Raw genomic sequence first — 14,352 nt, 5'->3', positions numbered from 1 at the left:
GCCCGGGAGCAGGTGCATTTGGGGTGCTAGCCCCCCTGCTATCACCGAGAGGTACGCTCTCGGTGTTAGGGCCCTGGGTCGGGGTCCGGAGTGAGGGCGGGCCCGGACCCCCCACTCCGCCGAGGAGGTACAAAAGCGAGCGGTGCATTGCGCACAACTGGATTACTAATAGAGCGGGGGGCGGCGGGCCAGAGCAAAGCCTCAGAGGTGCGGCACCCCGCTGCCGCTGCGGCTCTGCTCCCCGTATCCCTGGTCTGCTGGGGGGGGGGGGGGGCGCAGATAGTGTGCCCTCCCCCCCAGCAGACCAGGTTTTTGTTTTGGACCCTGGGGCAGAGCAGGTCCTGCAGCGCCGCTCTGGGCACTACTGGACCAACCCGGCAGCACCCCAGCTGCTCTGCCCCAGGTCCTGATTCAGCCGCTGCTGGTCAGTTTCAGCAGTGGCTGAATCAGGACGCCTGGGGCAGAGCAACTGGGGTGCTGCTGGGTTGGTCCAGTAGCGCCGAGGAGCGGTGCTACTGGAGCAACCCAGCAGCACCCCAGCTGCTCTGCCCCAGGCGTCCCCAAGTCAGCCGCTGCTGAAACTGACCAGCGCTGACTACAGGAAGCCCGAGGCAGAGTTGCTCTGCCCCAGGCTTCCTGGAATCAGCCGCTGATCAGTTTCAGCAGCAGCTGACTTGGGGACGCTTGGGGTTCTTAAGTAGAATCTGTATGTAAGTCAGAACTGGCGGTCAGTTTCAGCAGCGGCTGAATCTGGACGCCAGTTCCGACTTACATACAGATTCAACTTAAGAACAAACCTACAGTCCCTATCTTGTACGTAACCCGGGGACTGCCTGTACTCATTTAAATAAGAAAAGCTCATAACTGATCCATGAGCCTTTTCCTTCAGACTTGTATTACTGTAAAAATGGCAGAGAGTGAGTCAATGGGGACAACACAAAAAATAACTCCAGGGGAAAAGTTCTGGAAAGGAAGATAGAGAAGAGGGAAATGCAAACGCATCATGATGCGCATCATGTTCTGCTTCTATTAAAATCAGTGACTACATTTTGTTGATAGTCAATGGGTGACTGGATCGATACCTTTGCATCTTTTAGAATATCAGTTTGAAAATCCTCTCATTACTAATGTCCGTCTTCGTATTTTATCTAAAATATAAATTGGCACTAGAATTTGTCTAGTCTGAGAAGTTTTTGCGTAACTGAATCATTGTGGAACAGGCTCGTGTGTTGGGTAAAGAGTGTAGAATTCAGTGGAATTTTAAATGGAATTTAAATATCTTTTCAGAACAGTCTAAAAACTATATGGGTTCTGAAATCTTTAACTGTTCTTAAATATAAATAAATGAGTATGGCACACAGTTCTAGCTGGAATTATCCCAGGTAAAATAGTTGGTAGCTATTAACTTGCTTTTGAGACCTGGAATTTTAGCTAATTGAGAAATGCAAAAATTAAAATCTGTGCCTAATGTTCTATTAATGTATAATTCCATTTGTGATCATATTCCAGCTCAGGCCTGCACAACATACGGCTCACAGGCTGCATGCGGCCCGAAGGGGCTCACTGTGCAGCCTGTGATGACTTTTGGAAATAAATCTACGCCCCATTCATATTATAACTTGTATCAGAGTTATTTCTTCTCTTTTTGTGTGACTGTGAGTCTTTCCCTTGTGTGGGAACAAAATCTTGACACGCGTGGGGGTGTTGTTGTTGTTGTTTTGTTTTTTTGGCTCGACAAAAATTTTTAGCCCGCATGTTTGGTATTTTTTTGGGAGAGTTGTGCAGGCCTGTTCCAACTCTTTGTGGTAAATATGTAAAAGTGAAATGAAAAAACTAAAGTTGCACTTCTCCATTTGTGATGTGCATGAAACATTAAGATTTAGAAGAGGCATTTTCTACCAGTTGCTGTGAACATTCCATTTGTGCCATTTCGGCCCTCGCATCCAAATGGATGGATCTGGCTTTGACTCATACTTACTTTCAGACATTTATGGGTATCCGATCTATGAGAACACGAGTGATTTTAATTACTCTGGTAACTCTTGTCAAATGGATGATCTCCACACATTTGGTGCCCATCTCACCACCATCCTGTACTCTCTGGCTTTTGTTCTTAGCCTGCTAGGAAATAGTTTAGTGTTATGGATCCTAATGAAATATGAAAACCTTGTGTCGTTAACAAACATCTTCATCATGAACCTTTGCATCTCCGACCTGGTCTTTTCTTGCATGCTGCCCTTCTGGATCATGTATCATTTGAATGGATGGATTTTTGGTGATTTTCTCTGCAAGGCTGTGAATGCTGTTTTCTCTATCAGCTACTACAGTGGTATTATCTTTTTGACTGTAATGACTATTCTCCGGTACCTGGCAGTGGTGAATCCCTTGTCAACCTTTCGTACTCAGACACGGCAGTGTGGCATTCAGATGAGCTTGGCCATTTGGGGTGCTAGCATGTTAGTGGTGATTCCTGAGATGATTTTCACTGAAGTGCAATTTGTTGATGATTCTATTGTCTGTGATTATGCTGACTTGGATTGGAAAATGATAGAAAGTTATCAGCGAAATGTCTTCTTTCTCTTTTCCTTTGCTGTTATTGTATTTTGTTATGTCAGGATACTGAAAATTCTGCTCAGAACAAGATCTCATCGAAAGCACAGAACTGTAAGACTCATCCTTATCATTGTAGTAGCTTTTTTCTTGAGTTGGGCACCTTATAATATCATCTGTTTCCTGCAATTTTTGCCAGGTCAGATCATCCTTTTGACCTGCCAGATCCAAAAGAACATTGCATATGCCTTCTACATCAGCCGCAAAATTGCCTTTTCCCATTGTTGCCTCAACCCTGTGCTCTATGTATTTGTTGGAGTCAAATTCAGAAGGCATTTGGTGCACCTGTGCAGTTACTTTTGGCCATGCAGCAATAGGCAAACCTCCAGCCCCAGGATTTATTCTCATGGCAAATTCCACTATGAAGATGCTTCCATTTACTGAAGGCTTCTCTGCAGAATTAAGAATGAATGAAATATTCAGATTTTAAAACCCATTAATAATTGATTTTTGAGGCATTCACCTGAAAGACCCACAATTTTTATTCTTTGTGAATATGTGAGACATGAGAAAATAGTAGCAAAAGTATTTCCAATGGGGAGGGGTAACAATCTATTTTTGTAAATATTACCTCTATTTTCTGATCAAGGAGCCAAATTCTGCTCTCCCTTACATTACTGCAATTCCATAATATCTTTGAAGCAGAGTAAATGAGAGCAGAACTCACTCACTGTCACTACTGGGGTTTAAACCAGGTCTTATTAATTTGACAGAAGATACAGAACTCAGAATATCTGAAGTTTTCCAGGTAAACTTTTCACTGTTGCTTTGTACAAATGCTATTAATATTATAAGTGTAAGACAACCCCTTTTTCTGACCCTCAACAGAAAGTGTTGGTGGCTGATGCATGGTAAAGAAATTAAGTTAATGAGTGTGTTAATACTTGTGAAATCCTAGTAAATCCTAGAAAAGTTTTTCCAAACCAGTCTGCTTTTGATTTTGATACTGATGTTTTGTTTTGATACTGATGAATAGCTATTTGTTTAAAAAAAAAAGTTTTTCTTTAGAAAGCAAGAACAGTAAACCTTAACATAAATGCTTGTTTTGCAGTTCCAGATGATGTTTAAAATACTTCATCTATCTATAGAAGTGTCTGAATCTGTGAAAAGCAGGCCCAGTCAAAGTTAGGCAGGCACATTCTTTCCGTCTGCTTAATTGGTGCATATGAATATGAGACATGCCTATGCATCTCAGATATTTGCATCTTCATCTGGCCACGCTAGGCACCTACCTGTGTGTGTGTGTGTGTGTGAATACCCATTTGGTGTGTGAGCTTTTTGATTATTTACATGCAGCATTTAGGAATGTGCAAAGATTTGCATGCACCCTGCTTTGACAATCTAGCACTTAAAGGCATAAGACTCTGTTGCAATAATCTCTTCAGACTTCCTGCAACAATCATTTTAAATGAAAGTATAATTTTAAATTCTTCAGGGGGTAGCTGAGTTGGTCTGTAACAGGAAAAACTTTAAACTACAAATAGTCTAGTAGCACCTTAAAGAGTAGCAAAACATGTAGATGGTATCATGAGCTTTCATGGGCAAAACCCACTTCTTTAGATGATTATGATGATTAGCTGAAGAAGTGGGTTTTGCCCACGAAAGCTCATGATACCATCTACATTTTGTTAGTCTTTAAGGTACTACTAGACTATTTGTTGTTTTTTTAATTTTAAATTGTTTGTTAAAATACACTCTCATAATAAAAACAAGACAAGGGAATTCAATACAAAATTATATATTATTGTAATGGGATTCCTGAGATACTAGACACATAGGTTAAAAAGTATTAACTAAAGATTTTCAAGAGAACTGAAACTGCCACATTTTTAGCCTATTTTTGTTCCCCTCCAAGCAACGAGTGTCACATTCGTTGCATACTCCCAATATTACTGCATTACAGATGTGCTGGAAACCTGTGCTTGCAGTTCTTGGTGTCGAATCTCAAACATCAAGCTGAATTAAAATAATTCTTTTCAATAGACTGTGAACTAGTTTTTATTCTATGTAGCCAATCCCCTTTCCCAATAAACCCTTTTTCAGCATTCCTATGTGGCCTACAGGAAGCCACCTGTTATTTCCTGAGAACGGTACTATGCAAAGGTGGGAAAATGGGGCCCAATTCATTCTTAATGTAACTCCACAGAAATCAATGGGGTTATACCCAGGATTAATTTGATCCCCTGAGTGTTGCCACCATACTGTAAGCAAATATTTAATCTGCAATTTAATCTGCTCTATAGTTAACATGGACACTTAGTAGGCAACAGATTCTGCTGGTCTTAAGGTGGTTATTTTAAGAAAAAGTGTAATTGTACATTTTTAGCCATTGATTGAATCCATCTACCAATCAAAATTCACAGTCTTCCCATTTGTCATGTGAGTGAGCTTCTCTATAGGAATCCATCCATCCTGTTAAACATGAGTGAGTTTACCCTTTTACTGCAGCTAACAACTCTGCGGTAAGCTGAGGTATTTTGACTTGTGGTGGAGAATTCCAGCCAAAAGACTCATCCAAAGACCACTGAAATCAATGGGACTCTTTCTCCTTACTTCAATAGACTTTTAAAATCAGTATAAAAATGCCTTCAACTATGAAAATGAAGATTACCTAAAGGCGAATGGAACTACTTCAGGAGTACCTTCAGAAATAGCTCTATTGACTTCAACAAAACTACCCCAGTGTAAACAAGAATAAAATAAAGTCCTGTATATCTGCATCATTCAATAGGTTTTGAAAACTTACGTGTTGTTAGGCATCCTTTAACACTTTTGTTGTGGTATTTCATATCCTATGTAAGGCTGAGCAATATAATAAAGGGATAAGATTAACCACCTGGATTGTTTTGGGGGCTCTGTTTGAGGGGAGGGGTTAGTTTTAAACATTCTAGTTAAATTTGGTTTTAACTTGTGTGTGTTTTGTTTAGGATATTGGTATGTCTGAAAATGAATTGTGTAAAGAAAATTGAATCTTATAAATGCAGAATAACATTTACCATTATGTGCTTTTGATTAATTCTATTAAACCAGTAACTGAAGGATTTGCAGTTTGTCATGTTCTCTCTTGGGAATGAACAGTGTTCTTTGGTCTCTATAGGGTGATCTGCAACTGGGGTTCTTAAGTGCTAGTATAGCTCTTATTTTTTATTATTATGAACATTTCACCTAGCTGTCCCAAAGTGCTTTGCAAGGAGGTTAATATCATGGCCTTCAATTTACAGATGGAGAAACTAAGGCACAGAGAAGGGTAACAACTTGTTTCACCTTACAGGTTAATGACAGATCTAGGATTAGAACCCAGCTTTTCAGAGGCCTAGTCTACTTCTCCAGCCACTAGGTCACATCACCTTCCTGTATATACGTTTATTATCAATAATAAGAACAACATGGACTATATTCCACTACGCATAGCATAGCTCCTAATGCTGTTGAACTTTATTTTGCAAAGTATAGTACAGTGGTGAGATTTGAGGCCTATTAATTCTGTGTCTGCAGTCAGTGGCAATTTTTTGCTACTGACTTCCACAAGAGCATGATTAGACCCATTTTCTATGTCAGTTTTTGTCAAAGTGGTTTGCAAAACTGCTCTGAGAAAGCTGCTATCAGGCTGTTCTGGTTTGTTTACTTACCGGTTCCACAGCCACAGAGCTTTGCAACTCTTATTGGCTGTAGTTTGCCGTTTGCAGCCAAGGGGAGTTACTGGAAGTAATATGAGCCAGGCCACTGCTTCCTGCAGCTCCTCTTGGCTGGAAACTGCAAACCACAGCCAATGGGAGCCACAAGACTCCATGGTTGTGAAGCTGGTAAGTAAACAAACCGGAGCAGCCCATTTCCAGCTTTCACAGGCTATGCCTACACTACAGGGACCTATCGGAAAAAGGTACGCAAATTGCCGTCTACGCTGGGCCAAATTTTGGAAAAGCTTCCTCTTTCAGAAGAGCCCTTCTTCCTCATGGGAGGAGGAAGACAGGTCTTCTGAAAGAGCGCATCTGCTTTTCCACACAAAAAAAGTGGAAGAGCCGACACATTCCCTGGACATGGTGGAGGTATCCCGGAAAAACCCTATAGTGTAGACATAGCCGCAGAGCAAATCAATAGACTACTTTGAGAAACACTGCTCTATGTTCATGGGTCAGTTTTCCAACTAAAATATGGACAATCTGGGCACCAAATAAAAATAGCAATGTTTAGAGACAATAGGTGCAAAAGCCACAGACAGATGTTTTGAATCCTGTGTTATGATATATATGTCTCTGGTGATGTCTGATATGCTGTTGATTTACATAGAGGGATGTGATTCATGAACTGCTCCATCTGTTGAACTTAGACTATAGCTGGGTTCCACAGTTGGAGGCAGTGTCCCATGTCTGTGTCACTAGCTTTGCCCGAAAAGTAACATTATAAGTAGAACTAATCAGGAATTTTTCGTGAAACTTTGTCTAAAAATGTTGGTTTGTTAAAATCAAAGCTATTCATGGGAAAGGAAGGGTTGGTTTTAACTAATTTCCCATTTTGAAAAATATTTGAAGAGAATAATTTTGAAATTATTAAAATGATCAGCTCTGTCATTTTCTAAACAAAAAGTTCAGGTTAAAAGTTTAGTTTTAAAAATGTAAAAAATTGAAACGAAAGGTTTTGAAATTATCAAAATGAAACACTTCAACCGACCCAATGAAATTTTTTTCAGATTTTTTTCAGTAAATTTTTGAAAATTTTGACTCATGATTCAGGATAGGAAATTTTTCAAAATCTTGAAAAATCTTGTAATATCAGCTAAGTAGGACTTCATAAAATAGTGCTTAGTAGTTTGAAACCAAAAGTAGTTTGAAACCAAAATCAGGAATAACAATACTCATCACATCTCAGTACCAAACTTGGATTTTTTCCTCTAAATTTCTTTCAAAATATCTGAAAATGAATATAATTTGATAGGTGCAGACTGAAGGAATCATAAAACATATAAGAGACAAAAGAAAAGAGCATACGGTGTTAAAATTACAAGCTACCACTTTAAATGTGAAAGTAGTTTCCTCATCAGGTTTGCAGGCTATATGGGCCTTAAGTACTGTAATCAGTTTGCAGGCAGCCAGCCTAGAGCCAGCAGGGTTGAGCTATAGCTCCATACATTAGGGAGCAGCCTGCTTTGTCTCCCTCTGAGGGTTCTTGTGTGATATGGTTCTGAATTTTAAGAAATAATGTACATTGCAACATTTCAGAAAGACATATAAACATAAAATACAGCATCTTCTCTGTGTGCAAACTGTAAACATAATACAGACGGTAGAATGCTATAGAGACAAGAGGAAGAGCTCTGTGTAAGCTCAAAAGCTTGTCTCTCTGACCAGCAGAAATTGGTCCAATAAAAGATATTACCTCACCCACCTTGCATCACTAATACAATTAAGCTCTTTGTTAAAGTGAGAACAGCCCATGGGAAATACTAGTGGGGATTTTCTATTACATGTAAACAATAGCTACATATGAAAATAAGAGGAACATGAATCATAGCAATCCAAATGGACAGCTGCAACAAAGATTGCTTAAAGGGATTAAAAGCTATACTAGAATATAGCTATACTATGGAAAAGTATCCTAGAAATTTACCGATAATCCTCAGTCACAGACACTTGTGTGAAAGCTTCCTTAATGTATTTCTACTGCTAGTTTGGAGTGTGGTCATTCTAATAAAAATACTTTGTCAAATTTAGCCACACCAAGAGGGACTGATACCATACCTATACTTGAGGTTGTGGGGCTTTTCATACAGAATGTTTGAAGCAAAGACTGGTGCAGAGTGAAAGCAGAGTTGATAGGCCAGGAGACACACATTCTTGTGCATTACAGAGAGGAAGGCAAGACGGAAAACAAGATACATCCTTATGCCATTATACAAAGACATGGAGATGCACTGCATCAAGCACAGAGGAAGCCTACCAGAACAAGAAAGTACGAATTTTGGGTAAGTCCGAAGTGCTACCTAGATGAGCAAAGGTATGCACTGCTGACTCTAGGTTTAAGTGATGTGATTGCTGCATTTCCATTGGTAATTTCCATATAACTGGCTAAGTTGCATTATTAGTGTTCTCCAGTAGTTTATTTACCAGAAAGAGTTTTCTTGTTGCATGTCAGGTAACGGGCAGGGCAGAAGGCTTTGGAGCCACATTCACATTCCCCTCCATTCCTTTGTTTGTGGGAGCAGTGGCTCATGTGATTTCAGCGCTTCCTGAGAGTTCTGCCACTAATACGCAAGCAATCTGGAGAGTAGCATGAGTGTAAAAAGATTTTTCATTGTTTTGTATGTGAAAATAAGTAAAATCAGTTCTTAAGGCAAATGCTGTATCAATATACAAAGGCAGATGCCCCTTTGGAAAGTGGTCCATGAAACCACTTTGGCTACATCTACACTACAAGTTTTCTCCGCAAAAAACATGCTAATGAGGGGCTCATTTTCATGAGTTGTGATCTCATTTGCATATTTTCTGCCAATTCGTTTTTGCGCTAGGAGTTTTTGTGCAAAAACAAGCAGGCTATGTCTACACTCGCAGCTTCTTGCGCAAGTAATATGCAAATGAGGCTAAGCGTGGAATATCGCCGAGCCTCATTTGCATACCTAATGAGCCACCATTTTTTTTCTGAAGAGGCTTTTGCGCAAGAAGGAGCATCTATACTGCACCTTCTTGCACAAAAAGAAACTACAGGAAATATGCTAATGAGATCACGACTTATGCTAATGAGTCCCTTATTAGCATATTTTCTGCCAGAAGAACACACAATGAAGATGTAGCAACCTTTGAGAAACCTGTTAACTGATCATTTGTTTCCCATGGCTCCCCTTGGCTGCAAACAGCGAAACGGAGCCAATGGGAGCTGCGAGGATCCAAGGCCATGGTGCCGGCAAATAAACAAATTGGTGCAGCCAGTTAATAGGTTTCTCAAAGTAGTTTGACAGACTACTTTGAGAAACACTGGTCTAGATGGTGCTGTGAGGGGAAGGAACTGAACTTGATGACTTCTCAAAGTCCCTTCCAGTCCTATCATTCTATGAAACTTTTTGATTTTGACTTGTATAGAGTGTCTGTTGACTGATAGATTTTACGGATTTTAAAGAAAAGACTATTAGATCATGACTATCCACTTTGCTGGGCTTATTTTATATAGTCTGTCAATAGCATTTTCTCATTCTCTCTCTGCAGGCACCGCAGCTGTGAATGCTCTGTGGCAGAGCCCGTCTTGTTCTGTTTGTAACACATAGGGGACCTGGTCTAAGCCCCTGGTTTCTAGGCACTATGGTAATATTAATAAATAACAATGAATAATGATATGTCATGTAACAGGAGAAAAAAAAGAGGACAGATCCCATAAAGGCTGGCTGGAAAGAAAACAATTCTCAGAAGCAGTGTGGATTTCAGAGTCCTGGGAGCTAGTCCCAACTTTGCCGCAGACCTGCGGTGTGACAAGCCACTTCTCCTCTTTCAACCTCAGATTCCCCATCTGTAAAAGGGGAGGGTGGGGAGGGAAGAGTGCTGCTCACTCCCCTTTGGGATAAAAAAAAAAGCAGGCTGGAAGAGCGAGGTTTGCCTGAGGGGCTAAGGGGAGGCAGGGACAAGGGGCTCATGGGAGATGTAGGCTAGAGGGAGCATGGGAGTTGTAGTAAAACCTGCTCAATGTGTTCCTATGTAATGGCTGCCTAGGCGGAGAGGTAACGTACTTTCCCCCCCGCTGTGCAAAGACAGCGCCCCCCAGACTAGTGGCCTGGCTGAGGGGCGCGGGCAGTGCCTGGCAGGAGAGGGGCTGGGAGCTGGGCAGGCTGGGAGCTTGGGGCAGCAGGAGAAGTAACTTTTGTATTCTTTGCCACTTGCCTGCTGGGCTGGTTTTCTTTGCTACGTGCTGGGGGGGAAGGAGGGGTGTTTGCAGGCAGATCCCCCTCCCCAGCCGGGACTGCATATGTCCCAGACCCCGGTGTGCGAAGGGTAGGTCTTCCACCCCGCACAACTGTGCCCATCTGCCGCCCAGCTCTCCCCGTCCGTTTCAGGGCTCGGCTGAGGTCTGACTTCCACAAGTTGGCCGGGGTGTGGGATAGTATTTCCCAGCAAGTTTCCAGCGCGGTGGTGTGCGCACATTTGTTCCCATGCGTGGTGTAACTCTTCCCAGGAAGCAGAAAAAAACAAGCTGAAGCTGCCAGGCAAGCCCATGAGCACGCAGAATGCCACCTCAAAGCTCTCATGAGTTCCCCTGTCTTCCTGACCTGCTGTCTTCTGTCACTACCAACTATTCTTTGCTGCTGCTTCCTGCCTTCCTCTGTCCTCCCCTGGTCACACTCTCTCTCGGCCCCTGTATGAGGTGCTCTGTAGTAGGACAGGACTGTAACCGATGTTTGGATTGGAAGATATGTAGGGCAAGGAAGTGTTTCTCTCTTTCCCCCAAATAGGACTGTGAAAATGTTTTGTGTTTCTCCAAAGTTTAAACTTGTCCTTGTTCATAATCTTCTCATCGTTGGACCGGGGTCCGCACATTTTCTGGGGAGCAAAGTTGTTTAGACTTTTTGTAGAAAATGTGCACACCAGACCTCTCCTAGCCCTGTTTTTCTAAAATGCTGATGTAAATATTCACTGACAGTCCTTGTGTAGGCAAATCTCTACAGATGACAGGGAGGGTTCTGTCTGCACAAAGTCAGCATAGTGTTGATGCAAAACGTTTAAGGAGTTAGCTGCACCACTCCCACTGTTGTTTACACTGTTGCATGTACCTGTTAGACAGGTATAAAAAAGTGATAGTTTTATTAAATTATTATCTGTTTTTATTGGCATACGCTTTACATTCTCCTTGACTAGATATACCCCATCGTGGCCAAGCAGCATGGTTAAGAGTCGTGTTACATATAAGAAAAGGGGAAAGGAATGATAAATTCGTTTAGGGTTGGTCCTGCTTTGGGCAGGGCACTGGACTTGACCTCTTGAGGTCTCTTCCAGCCCTATGATTCTATGATTCATTGCACTTTTAACAACATGTAAGGAATGTATTGCCTGATTCTCCTTCCTCATTGTTTTACTTATCATGTAACTACAGTGACTATACTGGAATTACTCTTTTCACACTGGTATAAATCTGAAGTTATCAGGCCCTCCATTTCTGATTCTGGAGTACAGAGCGTGGATATTTAAGTTTTTCAACTCTGATCCTGCCTGTCACTTCACCACCACAGATTGCAATTAACTTTCCTATCCATGCACAATGATTAAATGTATATTGTGTAGGTGGACTCCAAGCAAGGTAGTACCTAAAACTATCTTTAACTCAAGTAATTTTTATTACATTTTTAAGCTGACAACATTCTTTTAAGGGGAGACTGTTGAGTACAATTTTATGAATCTCCTAGCCTTATCAACTAATTAGTTGACTACAAAAGAAAAATTATGAAATCCAATGTAATTTTCACTATTTTCTATTCATACTCCTTATTCCATGGACAATGAAAATAGGTTAGTTCTTGCGATTCCTTTTTTTGTTGCTAGTCGGTTTCATTTTAGGGTGTCATGAACTAACTCAGTTGGTTTTGGGGCTGCAAACCCTGCAGATTATTAATTTAAATCTAAACATTTTTTTAAATTCAACAAAAAAGTCAGGGCATGATGGGGGAGGGAGTTAGTGTTTACACAATCTAAAATGTGGTTGCTAAATGAGAGTCTCTTATTAAAATTGTTCAAATGGATCAGTGTTTACAAACTTTTGTGACACTGATCTGCATTTTATATTTTTCTCCTTGCTTCAGTCTTTTCAGCCATTGCAGTATGCTGTGGTTGCTATCTCTCTATCTGTCTAATCTAAGGTATTTATAGAATGCCAGTCACCATAGTGTATAAGCACCAGGGTAAGGTCACTTGCAATGTGCGAGGGATGTGTAGTGCAATGCTGCAGTGGCTGCTGCAGAACTTGCTTAGTTTACCAAAAGCAACTTCCCTTTTGACAGCTGACATACTAGATCAGGATCACATTGTACAATAGGAGCGGGCTGGCTTAATACAGGGTCCTGTTATCTCTGTGTCTGTCTGTTCAAAAAGGATTAAGTGGTAACCACTTTTATTTCGTACTTGTAGCTATCTCATGCATTCCGCAACCCAAAGAAACAAACAAAATGGAGGGCTAAAACAGGCCCCCTACTGCAAAACAGTACTGTAGGAGCTCTCAGACAGTACTTCCTAGAGCATCCCATAAACCAGTGGAGCTGTGGAGTGGGGAGAAAGAAAAACATGAGGGATGCTCAGCCTCTAGGCCAGGTGACAGCCTTCATCACTAGGTGAGGTGGCAACACGTCAGGCATCTCTGTCCGTTCTTGATTTAATTCAGCTGTCTTCTGTCTGCCCCACTTGTACTTTGTGATGGTTTCCACGTGCAGGGTCCAAATCTGTGTAATCTCTTCACTGTCCTTTGGTACTGATTCTGTTAGGAGTTGTGAACAGCGTAAGGCGGTGTTCCTCACAGTGTTCCACGGCCCCGCTTTGGGAAAGCCACTTGTGGGCTCGCACCACTTTGTTTCCTAACAGGTCCATAGCCACGGAGCCTCACGACTCTCTTTCACCAATTAGGGTTGCCAGGTGTCCGGTATTGACCTGGACAGTCTGATACTTTCGCCTCCTGGTCAGTACAAAAATTCAGAAAACACCGGACACCTAAAATGTGTCTGATTTTCTGATTTTTTCCCAGCCAGGAGGCGAAAATCCCGGGTGCTTACCTGGTTCCGCAGATGGCCACCGACAGCCTGTAAAGGCGAAAAAGCCTCAAAGGCATTTCGGAAAGGGGTCACATTGTGGTTTTTGTTTTTGTTTTTTGCTCAACATCTTTGGTCTCCCCTTTTTTTTTTTTCTCAACAGAATTTTTTCCCCGGTGGTTTTTTTTTTCTTTTTTGGGGTGTGTGTGTTCAGTATTTTTGATTAAACCATCTGGGAACCCTATTCACCATTTCCAGCTAAGGAGAGCCACAGGAAGCAGCATGGCCCGTGCCACACCACTTCCCGCAAATCCCCTGACTGGAAACAGCAAACCAGAGTTGATGGGAGCTGCGAGGCTTCGTGGCTATGGACCTATTGGGTAAGCAAAGTGGCACAGACCTGCTAGCATCTTTCCCAAAGCGGGCCCGCGGAACACTTTGAGAAACACTGGCGTAAGGAGTAAGGGCGAGGGCCCATAATGTTCTAGCTGCTGCTGTCATTGTGATGGTCTAGGTCCGGGGTGGGGAACCTTTTATGAGTTAGGGGCCCCTGACCAATAGAAAAGTCAGTTGGGGGCTGCACACAATTAAGAAGTGGGGAAAAAAATCCCCTCACTGATGTGGCCCCCAATTGAGAAGGGGAAAGACACTCCCCACATTCTTCTCCCACACCAGAGACTAGGGGGGACCAGCCTAGTAGATTTTGTGTGCTTCAGCCCTGTGGGAGGGGGGAGGTGTTGGAGCGGAAGTGTGGGCTCTCCAATGCTGGGAGGAGCATTGGGCCTTCGGGGTCAGATCCAGGCAAGGCGGGGGCCAGATCCAGGCAAGCCAGGGACTGCATGTGATCCCGGACCTTAGGTTCCCCACACCTGGTTTAGGTGATGTAAGGCTGTAGGCTGACCTTTCTAAGAGCCCATCTACCAATATTTGAAATCTATAAATAGGGGCACTTCTCTTGTAACACCACTGAAATTCACTGGATCACAAGAGATTGTTTGGAGGGACTGTCTGTGTGAAGAGAAGATTTTTGAGTAAAA

General features: G+C 42.2%; 2 protein-coding genes across 10 annotated transcripts in view; both read left to right on the top strand.

Moving 5' to 3' along the window:
- Positions 1-802: 802 nt before the first annotated feature.
- Positions 803-5,952, top strand: XCR1 (X-C motif chemokine receptor 1). Its single transcript, XM_075921895.2, has one exon. It carries the CDS (start codon positions 1,948-1,950, stop codon positions 2,992-2,994), a length of 1,047 nt encoding a protein of 348 aa, XP_075778010.2. The 5' UTR covers positions 803-1,947; the 3' UTR covers positions 2,995-5,952.
- Positions 5,953-10,249: 4,297 nt separating this feature from the next.
- Positions 10,250-14,352, top strand: part of FYCO1 (FYVE and coiled-coil domain autophagy adaptor 1) — an 85,070-nt gene continuing 80,967 nt past the window's right edge. For 4 of the 9 annotated variants that reach the window (XM_075921883.2, XM_075921891.2, XM_075921884.2 and 1 more), the window contains exons 1-2: positions 10,277-10,309; positions 13,574-13,695. In XM_075921883.2, coding sequence (XP_075777998.2) covers positions 13,683-13,695 — 13 coding nt within the window. In that variant the 5' untranslated portion in view covers positions 10,277-10,309; positions 13,574-13,682. Of the gene's footprint in view, positions 10,310-13,573; positions 13,696-14,352 lie in introns of all 9 variants that reach the window. The other 5 variants (XM_075921890.2, XM_075921885.2, XM_075921889.2 and 2 more) reach the window with 4 other exon arrangements.

The sequence above is a fragment of the Pelodiscus sinensis genome, chromosome 2 (genome assembly GCF_052426305.1).
Source record: "Pelodiscus sinensis isolate ZL-2025 chromosome 2, ASM5242630v1, whole genome shotgun sequence".
NCBI classification, from domain to species: domain Eukaryota; kingdom Metazoa; phylum Chordata; order Testudines; family Trionychidae; genus Pelodiscus; species Pelodiscus sinensis.
Note: the sequence above shows the minus strand (reverse complement) of the source record. Positions and strands in the feature narration are given on the sequence as shown.

What these genes read in the sequence shown, in the direction of transcription:
- XCR1 (XM_075921895.2), top strand. Translation starts at nt 1,948, where the DNA reads ATGGATGGATCTGGCTTTGACTCATACTTACTTTCAGACATTTATGGG.